This window comes from Lissotriton helveticus, chromosome 7 (assembly GCF_964261635.1).
Source record: "Lissotriton helveticus chromosome 7, aLisHel1.1, whole genome shotgun sequence".
In the NCBI taxonomy this organism is placed as follows: domain Eukaryota; kingdom Metazoa; phylum Chordata; class Amphibia; order Caudata; family Salamandridae; genus Lissotriton; species Lissotriton helveticus.
Window position 1 is genome coordinate 1,027,505,388 of NC_136068.1, and position 18,853 is coordinate 1,027,524,240.

General features: G+C 45.2%; 1 protein-coding gene across 1 annotated transcript in view; it reads left to right on the top strand.

Moving 5' to 3' along the window:
* CCDC57 (coiled-coil domain containing 57) overlaps positions 1-18,853 on the top strand; it is an 821,470-nt gene that overhangs the window by 195,689 nt on the left and 606,928 nt on the right. The window contains exon 4 of the mRNA XM_078653761.1: positions 15,669-15,770. Within this exon, the coding sequence (XP_078509887.1) occupies positions 15,669-15,770 (102 nt within the window). The remainder of the gene's footprint in view (positions 1-15,668; positions 15,771-18,853) is intronic.

Below are 18,853 nucleotides of genomic sequence, written 5' to 3' on the forward strand. Positions count from 1 at the left end.
TATCTAAGAGCAATTGCAGGTTGAGACACTGGTCTGAAGTACTCCTTTTTGATCTAAACCCATATTGCAGGTTCGACAAAACCCCTCTGTCGTCGAGCCAAACCGTTAATTTGTGCAGAATAACACGTCCTAAATTTTTTACTGAGGAGTCTATTAGGGAGATAGGTCTATAACAGGAGGGGTCCTGCCTATCTCTCTTCTTAAAGACTGGAATAATGATAGATTTTTTCCAAGACTCCGGAATATTATTTTGATTCAGGGCGTTAAAAACACTACACAGGATTTTAGACCAAAATTTTGCCGCACATTTAAAAACATCTGAGGGAACCCGTCGGGGCCTGGAGCCTTATTTTTTAGGGTCTGTTCAATCGCACTTTCTACCTCTGTCTCTTCAAAAATCACATGTAAGCCCTCAGAGCTAGGAAATATATTAATCTGCTGTTTTTCTGAGTCAGGGGTTGAGTAAATTTTCCCAAAATGTGAAATCCAGCTCTCATCCGGGATATTTGTTTCTAAAATAGAGTTATCCTCACCTGAGAATAGTGGTTGATTAACGATTTTCCAGAACTGCCCACTATTTTTTAAAGTCTCAGGAGCAAGTAGTTGCAACCAGGCCTCTTCTTTCAGCTCATTTTTGCGGTCCGAAATAGCTTTCTTATATGCAGATCTCAAACTTGCTATTTGGACTCTATCTTTAGGGGTAGCCTTCAGAGCCTTAAGTAACCGTGCATGTGCCCCAGAGCATCTTTTATTAAACCATCTTTTCCCATTGTGTCTTGTCTGACTGGGACCAGCAAGTAGGCTTTGATTAATTTGTCTACAAATGTTATCAAAGGCGATGACCGCATGAATATTTTGAGCCTGCTTCTCTAAGCATATGGCCACATCGTCTTCAACCTTGCCCAATACATCCTGCAGGAAGGTTTCAGGAGCTATGTTGGATCATTTTAACCTGCGTCCTTGCTCTTTAGCAATCACATTTAGGCTGCCCTTGTATGTCACATTTTTAAAATTTAATAGGTCAGTGGATATTATGTTTACTGACACCGGGTTGTGATCACTGAAGACCGAGACCTCAGTTTTATACAATAAAACCTTACATAAAACAAAAGAAGACATGAAAATATAATCAATGATAGTACCATCTACCGTCCCTTTAAAAGTAGGGGTCCTAGAACCACCTTACCCGCATCCAGACTCATAAAGACTCCATCTTGCCAAAAGGTTTTCGAGGGCCTCACCCCGTTTAGAGTGTTCAAGATGAATTGGAGAAGAATAAGGGGGGCCGTCCTCTTCTGTGTTGGCACATGGTTGGTTGCAGGGATGAATGTTAAAGTCCCCTAGAAGAATTATTTCAAAAGCATTCACATTACTTCTATAGACTGACAAGAATTTCTCCAAGAGATCTAAATTAAAACTAGTTAACTCATTAGCACGTGAATTGTAAAAATTAATAAATAAAATCTTAGGAATGTCAGGAGAAGATAATTCTACAATTAAACAATTTTGACATCCTGAGTTACACAGAGTTAAGGAGCCCTTTAGATCAAGTTTAAATAAGCTCACTAGACCACCCCTAGCTCTACCTACCGTACTGCAGGTTGCTGGAATGCAAAAGTGACTGTACCCATCCAAAGAGAAACTATCCGTCAGGTCCCAGGTCTCTTGGAACGCTATAATGTCATAAGTTTTCCTTATGGCCTTGATTCCAGCAATATTCCATGTCATGATCCTGCAGGAAGAATGTAAAGGCTCTACATTGTTCCTCGGGACATTTGGCCGTCAATCATTTTCCTCCAGGGATGTTAGCGGGGAATATCGATTGGTCAGTGGGAGTGGATGATCAAAATGACTATTTGGCCTGGTCAACCTGTAATAAAATGGGTCCATTCTATTCACAGGGTAATTTCCAGTTTGCGGAGGTATATTACAGCCACGACTGAGTAGAGATGGAACTAACTTGGGCAGGGTAGTGTGTAAGTGTGGTGTATTGCCATGATGATTATAGAAAAGACCAAGGGGGCGAGCACATACAGTATTGTCAACAATTGGCAAAGAAGCCGCTCTAAGCAAAACTGTGGCAACATGCTGTGGATGCCTAAAATTAACAATAATACAATCCCCCCTGGAATTTTTCCTCGAGTTTCCTATCCAACTAACTCTACGAGTTGATATTATATCATCAGAGAAGGACAATGGGAACCCACAGTTTCTATTCAACCAGGACACTGATTTATTTTTCAAAGAATCATGAGATTCTATCCCCGACTCAGTAAGGTGAGAATCCACCCCAGGTACATTAGTTAATACCATATGGTGGACAATCTGGGGGTAGATTAACTGAAGGTCTTCTATTTATCTCCCTTCTCCCCTCACTGTTGTGCCCCCCTGTCAAAATAGGTTGATTTCTCAGGGTCGTTAGGGGTGGTTGAGTGACTAAAGGGGGGGTGGTAGAGCGGCAGATGCCATTACAGGGGTGAGTTGGGAGTCTGGTACAGATTGTGTAGATGATACAGGTTGTGAACTCCTGTTATCCCCATTACCAGTAGCAGCTGCAACTTTATTTGTGTTATTCCCACCCTGAATGCTCTTATTTAACATACCTAATTGAGAATTTAATAGGCCACCCAGTCTGGATACTTCTTTTGAGACCTGATCTAATTTGGCCATAAGGGGTTTAATCAAAAGATCTAATTTAGATTCAATGAGACTGGCCAACAGGTCAATTTGTTCAGAGTTCAGCTTAGCCACCTCGGTCTTATTTGAGGACTCATTTTCTCCCCCTACAGTTATAGGTGAAGTGCCAGCTCTCTTAGTTTTCCTATTCCCCCCACGCTTAGAAGTTAACTTCCTACAAGCCCTTACTACGCTTCGTACCGGAGATGGTACTGGCGAAGATGTCGGGGAGGGTCGTAGTGAGGTGTCCTGGGAGTTATCTAGGACTATTTGACTCAGCACTAAAGGGGCGTCTATTTCATTACCGGTTAATAATTGGGAGCCCTGGGTGCAGCTAAGCTCCGGAACAGAAATATCTGTGGGATCGGACATAAAAGTAGGTGAGGCCGGAGGGCTTATCCGGTTTAATGAAAGACGCCTTTCTTTATTAATTTTACTCACTACTTTGACCAGGTAGTTATCCATTGTGCTCGTCACTAGGGGGTTTTTAGCCGATCTAAGTTTAGACATACTTATAGCCAGTAACTACTAAAAATACACGTGCATAAAAACAGAGGCCGTAACATATACAAATGCCTCACAGTTTTAGGATGAATTAAAAAGAGCCAAAGTCCGTGGCCCAGCCCAGCCTCCGTCAGCCCCGGACGGCCACAGACGGTCCCGCCCTTGTCCCGGGCTTCTCCCGGCGCTCGCCCGCGCGCGTCCCGCGGGACGAGGGACCGAGGGAGCCTTTATGCGCCTCCTGGCGCTTGCCTCTGACGCCCACTGCTGGTCACGGGGGTGGGAGGGGCGCGGCGGAGCCAAGCCCGGCCGGGGGAACTGGCGGAGCAAAGCCCGGCCCGTAGCTGCTGGTGCAGCGGAGATCGGCGGAGCCAAGCCCGGCCCTCTGAAGCACTGGAAACAACTGCTGCAGCACAAGTAAGACTCCCCTCGGACTCCGCACCGAGGGAGCCTTTATGCGCCTCCTGGCGCTTGCCTCTGATGCCCACTGCTGATCACGGGGGTGGGAGGGGCCCGGCGGAGCCAAGCCCGGCCGGGGGTACAAGCGGAGCAAATCCCGGCCCTTAGCTGCTGGTGCAGCGGAGATCGGCGGAGCGAAGCCCGGCCCTCTGAAGCACTGGAAACAACTGCTGCAGCACAAGTAAGACTCCCCTCGAACTCAGCACCGAGGGAGCCTTTATGCGCCTCCTGGCGCTTGCCTCTGACGCCCACTGCTGATCACGGGGGTGGGAGGGGCCCGGCGGAGCCAAGCCCGGCCGGGGGAACAAGCGGAGCAAAGCCCGGCCTTTAGCTGCTGTTGCAGTTGAGATCGGCGGAGCCAAGCCCGGCCCTCTGAAGCACTGGAAACAACTGCTGCAGCACAAGTAAGACTCCCCTCGGACTCAGCACCCAGGGAGCCTTTATGCGCCTCCTAGCGCTTGCCTCTGACGCCCACTGCTGGTCACGGGAGTGGGAGGGGCCCGGCAGAGCCAAGCCCGGCCGGGGGAACAAGGTCAGGCAAAGCCCGGCCCTTAGCTGCTGGTGCAGCGGAGATCGGCGGAGCCAAGCCCGGCCCTCTGAAGCACTGGAAACAACTGCTGCAGCACAAGTAAGACTCCCCTCGGACTCAGCACTGAGGGAGCCTTAATGCGCCTCCTGGCGCTTGCCTCTGACGCCCACTGCTGGTCACGGGGGTGGGAGGGGCCCGGCGGAGCCAAGCCCAGCCGGGGGAACAAGCGGAGCAAAGCCCGGCCCTTAGCTGCTGGTGCAGCGGAGATCGGCGGAGCCAAGCCCGGCCCTCTGAAGCACTGGTAACAACTGCTGCAGCACAAGTAAGACTCCCCTCGGACTCAGCACCGAGGGAGCCTTTATGCGCCTCCTGGCGCTTGCCTCTGACGCCCACTGCTGATCACGGGGGTGGGAGGGGCCCGGCGGAGCCAAGCCCGGCCGGGGAAACAAGCGGAGCAAAGCCCGGCCCTTAGCTGCTGGTGTAGCGGAGATCGGCTGAGCCAAGCCCGGCCCTCTGAAGCACTGGAAACAACTGCTGCAGCACAAGTAAGACTCCCCTGTGGAGTGGATTGTGAGCCACTTTTTTGGGGGGGTTGCAAAAGTACAAGCAATAAATAAAGATGACTTTAAATGCTTTAGTTATCTTGTTGGGGTAGTGTGGAGTTGAATGGAGTGGGGTGGATAGTGGTAGATTGGGGGTAGACTGGAGTGGGGGAGTTGGGTAGATTAGCGTGGTAGATTGGAGTAGAGTAGATCGAATTGGAGTAGAGTGGGGTAGATTGGAGTGGAGTAGATTGAGGTATATTAGAGTGAGATTGATTGGAGTGGGGTAGATAGGAGTAGGTTGATTGGGGTAGAGTGGAGTGTGATATATTGTGGTAGATTGGGGTGGCATAGGGTAGACTGGAGTGGAGTTGGTATATTGGAGTGGAGTGGAGTAAATTGGAGTGGGGTAGATTGGGTGGATTATAGTAGAGTAGAATGGAACTCAGTTGGAATAGATTGGGGTAGTTTGGAGTTGGGTAGATTGGAGTGGAGTTGGGTAGATTGGAGTGGGGTGGAGTAGATTAGGATGGGGCTGATTAGAGAGGGGTAGATTGGAGTGGGAGAGTGGATCAGATTGAAGTGGGATTGATTGAGGTGAAGTAAAGTAGATTGAGGTATTGTATTGTATTGTAATTGCATTTATATAGCGCTTACTACCCCTGACGAGGCGTCGAAGCGCTTTTTCGGCGGGTAGCACGCTACTCCGGGACCCACAGAGGATTAGTGTTGAATTAGTATAGTGAAACATGCAAGTACATTTTAAGTGGTGGATAGGTTAGTCAGTTATTTGGATTTGGAATTACAGCAGAAGGATAGATGAAATATGAGGTAATTTCAGTGGTGTATATTAGTCTGTTACTTGGAGTGAGAAGGATAGCGGATGGATAAAAGGAGAAGAAAGATTTGCATTCATATAGCACTTGTTACCCCTGATGGGTGTTGAAGCGCTTTTTGGCGAGTAGCACCCCACTCCGGAACCCATAAAGGATTAGTGTTGAAAATTAGTATAGTATAAATATGAAGTAATTTGAGTAGTAGATATGTTATTCAGTTATTTGAGCAGTATATTAGTATAGTTGAATATGGAACATGGAATTTGAGAAGTGAACATGTTAGTCTGTTAATTTTTATAGAAAAAAAGGATAGTGGAGGGATAAAAGAGTGAAGGTTTTTTTTTTTTAATGAGAAAAAGGGCAGCATTTCTGTCCCTAGTCCCGATCAGTCTCGAACAGGCCCAAACAGGCAACTACCCTTCTCCTCTCCACCCTTAGCCTCGACGCCCGGGCTGAGACGCCCTAAGCCTGGCCTTTTTTGTAGTCCTATTAATCAGGTGACCCCTTCAGCCAATGGGAACCCAAGCCCTAACATTATCCAATCACAACATTAGCCCTAACTTCTAGAACAAATAGGAGATCAGGACCTTGCAGCCAATCTTAACCCTAGTCCAAGCACCCAATCAGTTCAAACACCCTTATCTCTACGTCCAGTAAAGGCCCTAGCCCTACCACTAGTCCCAATCCAAGTCCAAGCAGCCAATGGTACAGGTAGCCCTAGTCCCTACTTCCAATAGCAAGCCTAACCCTACTCTTAGTCCCACACCTGGTCCAACAACCAATCACACCAGAAGCACTAAATAGATACTTCCAATTGAAGGTCTAACCCTAGCCCTAGTCCCACCCTACTCCCAACAACCAATAACATAGGAAGCCCTAGTCCCTACTTCCTATAGAAATCCGAACCCTAGCCCTAGTCCCAACCCTGCAATGATTGAATCACAGACCGAGAAACCAGTCAGGACCCTCAAATACCCAACCAATGAGGACATTAACCCTAACCCAATAGAAACACCAGATACAACCACCAATCAGTGTACACATGTGCCAACCACCAGCACACCATATAAGGTCCCAGCAACCTCGGACAAGGTTTGCTGGCCAGGGAGTTGGAAGCTGCTTGCTCCTGTTCAGAATCTCCTAGGAGACAGACAGGCTCAATCCACAACTTTGGACTTCAGCAGGTAAAGGCTTCACTAACTCGAAATCTAACAATACTGTTTGAATAAAGCTTTACTCCCCTGCTGGCCAAAAAACGAAGTGCATAGGCCCCAGTAAATACAGCTCACAGAAGCACCCTCTGATGTAGAAAATCCCTGTAGCTAGGGGGGGGTGGCAGGGGGGCTGGCCTCACTGGCTTGTGAACACAAAATGGTGGCGGGGAGTGCACTGATTGAGCACAGAGGCCTAAGCAAGAGCAAAGGAGAAATTTGGAGGGAAAACAGATTTGTCACCAAGGAATTAGAGGGACAAACTACAGAGGTTGGACTGCAAATCCCACAATTCAACACACTAAATGAAGGCAATCATGGGCAGGGAAAACCACACATTTAAAACACAACACAGGTGATAAAATATGCAATTACAGGCAGGATAAAACTACAATTTTTAACTGTAACAACCACAGGCATAGACAGTAAACACAGAAAGTGAAAATCGTTTTTTAAACAACTTTTTGTCTTGGGAAGAGACAGCACTAGTCTGTCTCCTTACCACTTCCTGGACTCTGCTCAAAGCAATCTGGGGCACATGTGGGCTGCAACTCACAAGATGGAGGAGAATGATTTGGGGTGCACCCAGCAAGGCCTTCAGGGGCCTGGGCAGATGTGAGAGGAGGGCTCAGACTTGCCTGGTAGCTGAATAGCCAATGGTCTGCTGACCTGGGGGTGGGGTTTGGGCAGCTGCTTGCTCCTGTTCAGAATCTCCTAGGAGACAGACAGGCTCAATCCACAACTTTGGACTTCAGCAGGTAAAGGCTTCACTAACTCGAAATCTGATGTGATGGTGATGTGGGGTAGATTGGGTAGAGTGGAATGGGATATATTGGGGTAGATTGAAGTGAAGTGGGTTAGATTGGTAAAGACTGGAGTGCAGTGGATTGGGGTAGATTGGAGTTGGATAGATTGGAGTGGTGTAGATTGGAGTGGGGTAGATTGGAGCGCAGTGGGGTAGATTGGAGCGCAGTGGGGTAGATTGGAGCAGAGTGGGGTAGATTGGAGCAGAGTGGGGTAAATTGGAGTGGGCTAGATTTGGGTGGAGTTAGGTAGAGTGGAGTGAGGTAGATTTGGGTAGATTATGGTAGGGTAGATTGGAGTGCAGTGGGGTAGACTGGATCGGAGTGGGTAGGTTGGTGTGAGATAGGAGTGAGGTAGCTTGGAGTGGGGTGTATTGGGATAGATTGGAGTAGAGTAGAGTGGAGTGGAGTTGGATAGAATGGTGTGGGGTAGATTGGAGTGGGGTAGATGGGGTTAGGGTAGATTGCTGTGGGGTAGATTGTAGCGGAGCAGATTGGAGTAGGGCAGTTTGGGGTGGGGTAGGGTAGATAGGAGTGGAGTAGATGGGGTGGAGTGGGTTAGATTGGAATGAAGTGGTTTAGATTTGATTGGCATGTGGTAGAGTGGAGTGAAGTGGAGTGGGGTAGATTGGGTAGAGTGGAATGGAGTGTGGTAGATTTGCGAGGGTAGATTGGATTAGGGTGGAGTGGGTTGGATTGAGCATGAGCGGGTTAGACTGGAGTGGAGTGGAGTGTGGTGGAGTGGAGCAGGGTAGATTTTGTGGATTGGAGTGTAATAGATTGGATTGGAGTGGGGTAGATTGTGGTCGATTGAAATGAGTTAGATTGTGGTGGAGTGGGTTAGATTGGAGTGATGAGTAATTGAATAGATTCCAGTGTAGTTTGAGTGGAGTGGGGTAAATTGGAATGGAGTGGGTTATATTGGATTGGGGTAGATTGGAGTGGAGTCGAGTAGATTGGAGTAGAGTGGGGTTGGATTGGGTTAGATTGGAGTGGGGCAGACTGGGGTAGATTGGAGCAGATTGGGGTAGATTTAAGTGGAGTGCGGTAGAGTGGAGTGGAGTGGAGTGGAGTGGAGTGGGGTGCGGTGCGGTAAATTGGAGTAGAGTAGATTGGGCTAGATTGTAGCAAAGTGTAGTGGGGTAGGGTAGATTGGGGTACATTGGAAGGGAGTGGGATAGATTGGAGTGGAGTGGGGTAGAGTGCAGTGGGGCAGGTGGTGTGGGGTGAAGGGGCATGGTAGAATGAAGTGGTGTGTTGTGGAGTGAGTGGCGTAGATTGGAGTGGCGTGGCATGTCGTAGAGTGTCTGAGAGTGAAGGGGCTTACAGGTGAGTTGCATTTCGTAGAATGGAGTGGCATAAAATAGAGTGGCGTGGTATAGGGTAGAAGTGCATGGAGTGGCATCGTGTGGAGTATACATGGTGAGGTAGCGCACTGCCATTACATACAACAAATTTTCAATTGAAATGACGATTACATATACAGTAAAATACGGTTTTGCTGCCCCCAACAATAATGTGTGCAAATGTCACCTAGTAGTGTATTAATGGGATTTAATTCAAATATTTGTTTTCACTACACTTCAGAATTGTACAAAAAATGTGCTCTGTTTGTACTAATTCCGATATATTCTGAAACATCAGCACAGTTCTTTTTTTTTCTCTAGCACACAGCAAAACAAATAATACAAATCATGCCCCTTCTCCTATTACATGGATACTCAGCAGGATTGTCACATACATTTTCTCACTTTGAAGTCGGAGAAAGAATAGTAAACACCAAACTCCATTGGAAGATACTGCTTGACATTTGACCTCTGTCTTTTAATGCACAGCAAATGTGACAAGATAAGAAAAAGATTTAAAGGCCTGTTTGCAGAAAGTGAGTTTGTGGAAGAATACCATTGACAAGGTTTGGGCAACAGGAGAGACAGCCTAAAGCACAAAAGCCAGCAAATAGAAAGCCATAAAATGTGAGTTGCAAATCACAAAGCCAATTGTAAGCAACAGGCGGAATGCACTCAGAGGTCAGCTTTTTGAATGTCCCCAAGATGTCTTTAGCAAACCAGGCAGCTGCACTGTCTGGTATACTTCGACCTAAAAAGTGCTTGCCCTCGACACAGCTGTGATCATTTTGTTTATTTATCTATCTGCCTAAGCTTGAACTTTCAGGGGGATACATATGCCATTGGAATGCTATTGGAATGCCCATTAAAGTGTTTAAATAACTAGGTAATTTATATTGTTTTTATGTGGCAGCAGCATAGATGAGAGGAGGGTAGTCATTAGCATACATGGGGTTTAGGTCTGGCTTGACTGTGCAACTGTCACTTGATCTTTAACATACCCCAATATTATTATACAGTTCTCTGCTTTCAAATAAATACATATCTGTTTCCATTCTATTTTCCTGGAAATTGTTCACATTACCATACAGCATGCTTTTAAAACGGGGCTTTTGGCATTGCCAATGCTTTTTTAACATGGGAATTTTTATTTACAAACTCCTCTCGCTTTGCTGTCTGGGGAAAAAAAGTAAAATGAATTATGTAAACAATTATGGTAGGGTGCAGGGAGTATTAAAGGAAGGATGCCATATTATTTTTTAACTCCCAACAAAATGTAAATACCTGTAAATGAACTATCTACATTCAGCAGCTAGGAAAGCAACCATAAAGTACTTTTATTTGTAATTCTGTGAGAGGGAAACAAAGATATTAATTGGGTCAACACACTTTACTTGGTGATGTACAAATTATAAAAACAGATTTGCACATATCATTTGTGTAAAACTGTCTGTGCAAAATTAGTGGTAATTTCAGTGGCAAATGTGCTTTCTATTAATGACTACCACACCATGCTTTAGTTGCATGAAAAAATCACCCACTTCATGTCCATTAAAACTAGGAAGGCAGTGAAAGTTTGTTGCTCTAAAAATTGGGTCGTGGTTCTAAAAAGTTTGGGAAGCACTGCCATAACCCATTTGTCTTGGTTCTAACCAAGAAAGTGTAGAGCGCAGAAATGTTGAGCAAACGTACTTCATAAAACCTGCATGATTATTGTTGGTGTAATAAGTCACATAAGGTCTATCAAAATTGTCAGAGAAAATTGTATTTAGATAATTAATTTTATAAAATGTTAAGAATGAGACAGCCAATCCGATTCACTGAAATATTGTCTATATCTGTGTTACAGGACCTTAACTCTAGGTTTTCCATCAGGAAACTGATTTTTGTAGGGTGAAGGAAGTGACCCGAATAGGGTCACCCGGGTCATTCATGACCAACTCTCGGCCTTCCAAGCAAATGAAGAGTCGGTCAGACAGTAGAGAATATAAACCCACGTTATTTATTAGTATTGCGCTGCAGCGGAGCCCTGTCTGACCTGCCTTATGAGACAGCTGCCGAGGGACTGACACCCCCAACATGACATAAGATATTATACATTTCCAAATCCCTAGGAACACGCCCAGGCTGGAAAATTCCAGTCCAGGCACAAGCAACCAAAGGAGGCACAGAAGGATGAGCTACAGTCCTGGGACTGGGTACATGTTATCTCCGCTCCAAGGTTACTTTGCCCATGCTGGCCATTCTAGAAGATGGGAACGAGCCTATCTAACAGTAAAAGTATGCCATCATAGAGAGTACATTCATTAGTGTATCTGAACTCGGCCTTGGAGAAACAAGATGAAAGTTGCATGGAGGCTGTTTTCTGCAGAGGCAAGCAGTATGAGGCCAGGGCTTAGCTTCGATGATATAACAGAATGGCGGCTACTAATAAAATGGCGCTATGAATGCTAACTTAACACAGAATAAAACACGAGCAATGGGACAATAACATTTTCAATTCTAACAAGGGGTGTTGTAAACGTATCTAGGACCCTATTTAACTATTCCCGATTCATGCCCTTATGTGGTTATAACAAAACATATCCTTATAAAGGCATAAGAATCATATCCATATTTAGTCATAGCCAATGCAGTCCAAATACGGCAAGGCTACTCCCATAGACTCCTAGAAAGCACAACGCGTTCTTTAAACAAACCAAGCCTCCAGCAGCCCGGGAAATCCCCCTGCTTTTGTTTTGATTTGAACAAGAACTCCTGGAGTCCAGAAAGAACTGTAAGTTCTTAGTGACGTCTTATGTCCAACCTTACGTCAAACTCTGCACCTTCCAGGTATAAATATACCAACGTTGCCTTAAGCAAGGACACAGTGGTTTGGAGCAGAGCGGCTATCTACTTGCCCGAAGCCCAGCTGATGCGAGTGCCGAAGGAAGCCGACCCTCCCATTGACGCACTGAGAGAGACGCTGTCTTTTCTCCTGCCGAGAAATCCAGCCCCAGTGTTTCCAGTCACCCTTGCGGGTTTCTGGGAGATCGAGTCCTGAGAACGAGATACAAGACCTCCTTCATTCTATAACCAAGGTACGGAGCTGATTAGATCCATAGAGAATTCTTGATTCAGATTCTTGGCAAAAACTAACTTAACTTAAACTGCAGTTTACTTACTCCTTCCCACGTACTAGGCTTAGGTTAGGTACACCGGGGTAGGCGTATCTTAGAAGCACCAGTTGAGTACGTTTAGTCAATGATTTTATGTATGTATATATTTTATCCATTTTAAGTATCATATGGCTCAGAAACCATATAAATGCTTTTACAGTATTATTTCATAATACTGCTTTTACTGTACGCACTTTACTTTACGACAAGTATTGCAATTGTGGCAATTCACTTCTCTTGCACGAGAAAGAGGACACGCACAATAAATAACAACTTTTATTGAAACGCCCGTCTCTCTATTTCTCTGCACTCTGGTGAAACTAAGCATGCACGATTGACTGAGTGAAATAGCTGTCTATTGTTTTCACACGACTGGAGATATACTCCTTATTCTGGAGGGAGCAAAGTTGTCTGTTTATGCGGTTGTCAGAAGCTAATCCCTTCTTGTCTATTCAGGAAAGTTAACTCCTTCCTGTTTACTCGAGAAAGTTTCTAGTGACCTCTGAGCTAGCTGGCATTCATAATTAAGTCTAATATATTCAGTAGAGACCTAGATGACCTCAGTCCTATGTCTAAACTATCGTTTATGTTAGTCCCATGCGCAGAGCCTATTGGGAATATAGGAACTACACTACAGGGGGAGAGGAGAAGAGGATCCCAGTAAACATCTTCCATATTCATGTGTTAATAGCATTACCAACCCTAAACGTGAAAGGTGATTTTTGCTCCTGTGGGTCTCAGTGGGACATAGCTCTGTCTATTCAGATATTTTAGTTTAGTGGAGAGCACTCCATCTGAAAGGTTCCTCCCTCATTCTATGTATCTTGTTTCCTCTTTTCCTTCCTTCAGGTCCTTATTCTTCATCACTCCTGTCTTCTGGTACCTCTCCTCACCCCCCACACATATAGATAGAGGTGCCTTGAGATTAGCTTAAAAACTATACAACTCACCAAGATAAAATGAATAAGAGCAAATAATGCATTATAACTTGCTGGTGATAACAGTGCTCACTTTGAGCTAGTGTTGTAGGTAGGGCCCACCAGCACTCATTTTTGGGGGCTGAAACTTATTGTACCTCACCTGATGTTTACCCAGAGCAAGAGAGAGAAAAACACAACGCAAATATGAAAGAAGAAATTAAAGACATTGAAACTGTGACAATGGGAGAAAGCAGAGATGAAAAAGACCCTTCCAGAGGTAGATAAAGGAGCTGTGCGTGTAGGGTGGGGGATTTAAGAGGCTTGAGGTGAATTCAAGACTATGCAACCTTAATATTTGGCACCCCTGATATTCCTAGCCATGGCAAATGAATCTGAGCTAAAGTTTGGTCTCTGGCACTTATTGTTTTACAAATCAAGCACTGCTGCATAAATAAGTACATTTTTATCATAACTATTTATCTGTGATTGCTTCACTATTGAATTATTAGAAGGAAAAATAATATTTGCATAAAGTATAGAAACACTTGAAAGTCTGAGTTTATTAAATACAATTTACATCTTGATATATTACGTTCCTTATACTTATTTACCTTCCATGTGCTTATGTCTCTTTATATTTATTACTCTACTTCTAATTCAGCATCTCTAATGCACTGCCCTATATCTCATCCTATACGTCTCTCAATATATCCTCTACATAATTACCTTCCATGTATTTCAGTATCTTTATATTTATTACTTTACTCCTAATTCAGCATCTCCAATGCACTACCCTATATCTCACCCTATACCCTTCTCAATGCATCCTCTACGTCCACTCTCTGACTCCCCAAACCCCATTCTACTACTATGATCCCCAAAATAACCCTTTCTAGGCTCTTCCCTCCTCTACTGCTCCTTGCAGCGTCTCAAACCTCTGTTACTATTCAGACCTCCAAAACAAGCCTACCAAAACCCTTCCCTCATGTATCCCTACTAGACTCCTCCGACACCTCATCTTCTCCCTAATCCACTTTTAGAGACTATTCACCCCCCTCCTTTACGCACTCAAACCTCCTCCTACTGCTATGATAGCCAAATAAACATTGTCTAGAGAGACCCTTCCTTCTTCTCCCCCTCCCAAATCCTTTTCTATCCAACTAACTGCCTCCATGGTCACTGCTCAAATTAATTTAATATTTCTCTGGACTAGTTCACCACTAATCCTTTTTAGGTTCCGGTCTAGTGTGCTATTCCCCGAAAAGCACTTCAACGCCTCATCAGAGGTAGTAAGTGCTATATAAATGCAATTATAATTACAATCAAAATTAAAACATTCTAACTACAAATTGGTAATGTTCTAGAGTAGACGAGGAGAAACTGGAGGAAGGCTGGAATGCTGCTGCAGAAGCCTTCCAGCCAGCCATTATTGACCCATTGCTAAAAAATTGGTCTTCAGTGAGGCTCTTCTAAACATGCCACGTCCAAGCCTTGTGACTGAGACCTCTTTCTTCATTAGCTTATTACCGATTGAAGGGCGGCTTAGACGTGTAGTTCACGTATTGTTTTCCAGTGCACCCAAAAGAGCAGTTTCTGAAATCGAGAAGGTTTGTATATTTTGTTACAGATCGAGGCAGAGGGTTTTACAACCCAATGACTCCAAACATCAGCGGTGCCTGGGGGAGAGGCCTGTTTGTTGCTTGCGCCTTGACGTCATTACCCACTCACGGCTACTGTTCATGTAGCCTTGTGTTCTTAAACTCGCAGTGACCATAAACCAGCAGCGGATGCAACGGTGTAAGCGCTGATTTCACATGGTCAGTGATCGAAAATGCAATACTAACTACACGTGTTTATTTCGAAATTATCATGATTTTGTATTTTATTTTGGGGCAGGTAAATGTACTGAGTTAGCTAATTTCAGGAGGTGGAGGGGGGTTGTTGGAGCCAGGACAATACCATATGAATACTCTCTGGAGCAGCTCTCTCTGCTCAGTAACTGTTGGACAAGTTAGACTGAGCTTGTTGCACGAAACTGCCTCACCTCTGCTCTACACTTCTTGTCTTTTTATCTAATTCCTGCAGCTTCTTTTTCATCTCTGCTTCCTTCTTTAATCACTTTGTTATTGCCTTTCTCTTCCAACTACTGCTCCCTTGTCTGTTCTTTCTCTCTTGCTCTGGGTCAAAGTCTGATGATGAAAAATACGTTTTCTGAAAAATAAGTCTTGCTCCCCAAAAATAAGTACCAATGTCCACCACCAAGAACCACCTGCACTGGCAGTACCTTAGGAATCGGGACCTCTAACACCGCTCCAGCCTGCCCTGGTACTGTGAATCTATCTGGAGCAGACCAGTGACTTACAAGGACAAGTTTCTGCAATTCATGTGAGTATCTCCGGTGTGACATGTTCAGTATGTATCACAAGGAATGTTGATTGTGTACAGCCTTATGATAGTTGTGAGCATAACGTATGCATGAAAAACATTTTTATTAAACACATATAAATAAACTGCTGCCTGCACACAAACGCTGTACAGGCCCTTGAGCTCGCTTGTGTTTGGTCAACAGGCAAACACAGCATTACTCTTCTGTTTACATTCCCTTTTTTTAAAATATGGTAAATTATTTCAATGTGAGAAGTTTGAGATGTTTCTCCAGCCCTTGCCTATTTGTGTATCTCCTATAGGAGCTGATGATGGAGTTTGATACTGAAATGAAAAGGCGGGAGCATGAGTTTCGACTGCAGATGGATGAGATGGGCACATTGGTTCTTTCTCATGAGCTCAAGGTATGTAATAGTGAGTGTGCACCTGCACGGTAAGAGACCTATAGTTGGAAAGATCTCATTTGTTATGAAACGTTTGTTTGTGCTATGCGTGCGCACTGCCACACGTTGCCTATTTACCATCACTACACAGTGCTTCATTGAACATAATGTACTTACATACTGGGCTCTTACCCTAACACTTATATACTAGGCTCTTAGCATCACTGGGGAAGTGTCTCAGCTACTTGAAGGGATGCTCTCTGCGGATTCAGCCTGCCATGACAAACCCGTTTGCACATGACCATTTCTTTTTGGTTATTCATGGGCCCATCTTCCAAGAGAAGATTATGAAAAAAGTGACTTTCCTTTAGTAACGATCTTTCTGGTGGATAAGGGAACCCTTAAAAGAAGTCCTGAATCTTTCTGTATTGCTTGTGGAAGTCCCAGGCTGGAGATGGTAGTCCAGGGATTGGGCAGTTGCTCTGCCCACCTTGAATTGTTCCAGAGCTGAATCAGCTTTGTCTGTGAACAGGGTAGACAAGTCGAATGACTTGTCCCTGAGCCTGAACGTTGCTGGAGAAGCCAGTGGAACTCAACCATGCTTGTCTCCTTAGGGCCCCTGAAGATCCTATGGCCATGGCCACCAAGTATATTGTGCCCAGGCCTACCCTAAAAATTAGCCTAGAGGCATTTTTACATCCATGACCACATCTCTGTAGTATTCCTTCAAATTATCAGGCAGACAAAAGTGAGTGACTGTACCTCATCAGCAGGCACCTGGTGTTCATGAAATGCAAATCCAGACTCACCCCAGAAAATACCTTATTTCTCAAGGCCTCCAGTTTCTTAGACTTTCTGCCTGGAGACTCATGGAAATTCTACTGGGTTGTTCTTGTGATATGAAGATGTCTGTACCACCAAGATTTCAGGTAAATAATGCATGGACAAGAAATGTTGATCTCTTGTGGCTGGCCTGTATTGGTGAGCAACCAGCCTATTCACTGCTGAGGCAGATGTTGGCTTGGCCCAACCCACTCTGGTGGTTTGTTTAGAACTTAATTGAATGGCAGCAGTGTTTCGAATAGCGCCAAAGCTGGCTCTAATATTTCTGTCAATTTTGATTCTGCTGTAGGGAGTGGCAATTCTGGCACCTCCGTTGCATTTCTGTGGATTGCTTGGAGAAAGACTTCCTCAGGAGGCATTGGCCCTAAGGGGCATTCCACCTTCATTTATGGAGAGGTTTCGAGACCACTAGTGATTGGGAGTGCCAACTAGTCTACAGCTTAAGAGTGTGCAGGTGGTAGCAAATTGGTTGACTCACTGCTGTCTTCATTGTGTGGAATCATTTCCAGCATCTGAATATGGTCATAATCAAACCCGAAGATGTCATCAGCTGTCAGCATTGTTGTCTTGCAGAGATGCCTGTTGCGTTGAATCTGTGTACCCGGCTTCTTCCAACAATAACTTTTCTTCTCTCCTGGATCTCATCAAGATAGCCTTTGTTTTCTAGGCTTGTTCATGAGGAGGGGCAGGCGCCACTGATTGCTTCAGGGTCGGTGGCTCTGGTTGGGTGCACAGACACGGACTTTGGTGCAGGTGCGACTCCAGCTGGCGTAGGTGGTGTGTCTTGAGGAAGGCCTCTCAGTTCCAAAGATGCCTAGAGCAAACCTGACGGTGATATTCTAGTTGGAACCCTCCATGAGACCTGCAAGCGCACCAGACGGGCAACTGCATTCTTAAAAAGTGCTATCCTGGTGTGCAGGAACTGTGACAGATTAGTGCGGGTGAAGGGAATGGCATCGGAGCCGACACCAGTGGAGAAAATGGTGATGCAGCTGTAAATGGTTCTGGGGAAGAAACCAGTGTAAGTAGTGGTGCCACTGCCAAAGAGTTATCTGGTGGAGAAATGCCCTCTATCCCTCGCTGCAGACATGGCTCCGCCGAAAGTTGATAGCATAGAGGTGGCTTACTTCACAAATGGGAGAGAGATTAAGCAGTGGATTGATTCCATATCCTTCTCTTCTTGTGTTTTCTTTCCTTCTCCTTATGGTTTAAATCTTTTCATTGATTTTCAAAAACGGAGAACAACAGCAACCACCTACATCCATAGGCCGTGAAGAATAATAACCGCTTCATAAATGAGAATGGGGAACAATAGAAGAGGCACAATATATAAGACAGAAAAACAGAAGCGCGCTTGACAGCCAAAGATAAGGGTCGCCACATTTGGGTGTATTACTCCTGTGTCCTTGCCCTTTATAACATGATTAAGCAACTTACTCCTCAGTATGGACCGCCTGAGTGAGGCGAAGCACCCGTAGGTATACTGGACATGTCAATTCTCCAAAATCGTTAGCTAGATATATGATGGTTGAGCCCATGTTCTATCAAAACGCGGCAGCGTGCGCATGAAGCCGGCTGTCAGCTTTTCCATACACACAAGTTCCCACAATTTGTGCAACCAATCCAAATGGGTCGGAACTGCGCTCCTGCCCCACCAGGAGAAAATAATCTGCTTGGCCACCCCCAAGGTCAAAGCAATAGCTCTTCCACAGCAAGACCTTAGGGGGTAAGTCAGGGTGTTCGGTAAGCCCAACAAAATGTAGCTTGGGAATCTTGGCAGCTCCGTCTCATAAATGTTGTTGATGTCCGATAGGACGGCTGACCAAAACTGCTGGATTTTTGGGCAGTACCACAGTAAATGCATTAGGATGTCCTCCTGCCTGCATTGTCTCCAGCACTGTGGGTCCCCACCTACCCTCCACAGCGCAACCTTCAACGGAGTGTAATACCAATAATGGGCAATTTTGAGAAACGTTTCCTTACCAGCAGTGCTGCATGAGGAAGCCCCGGCTCTGTGTATAATGTCCTGCCATTCCTTAATAGAAAATTCACGCTCACATTCATTCTCCAGCCTTGCCTGCACTGGTGATTTAAAGTGGTGTAAAGGTGCAGTGAGAAAAGTATATATGTCTGAAAGCAGGCGTTTGTTGGAGTGATGGGTGACAAACCATTTTTTGAAATCCGTCAGGGGAGGCTAGCATGGGGGAGTATGTGGGGCTGTGTGACCCAATGTCTAAGGGCAATATATTGCCTGTAGCCAT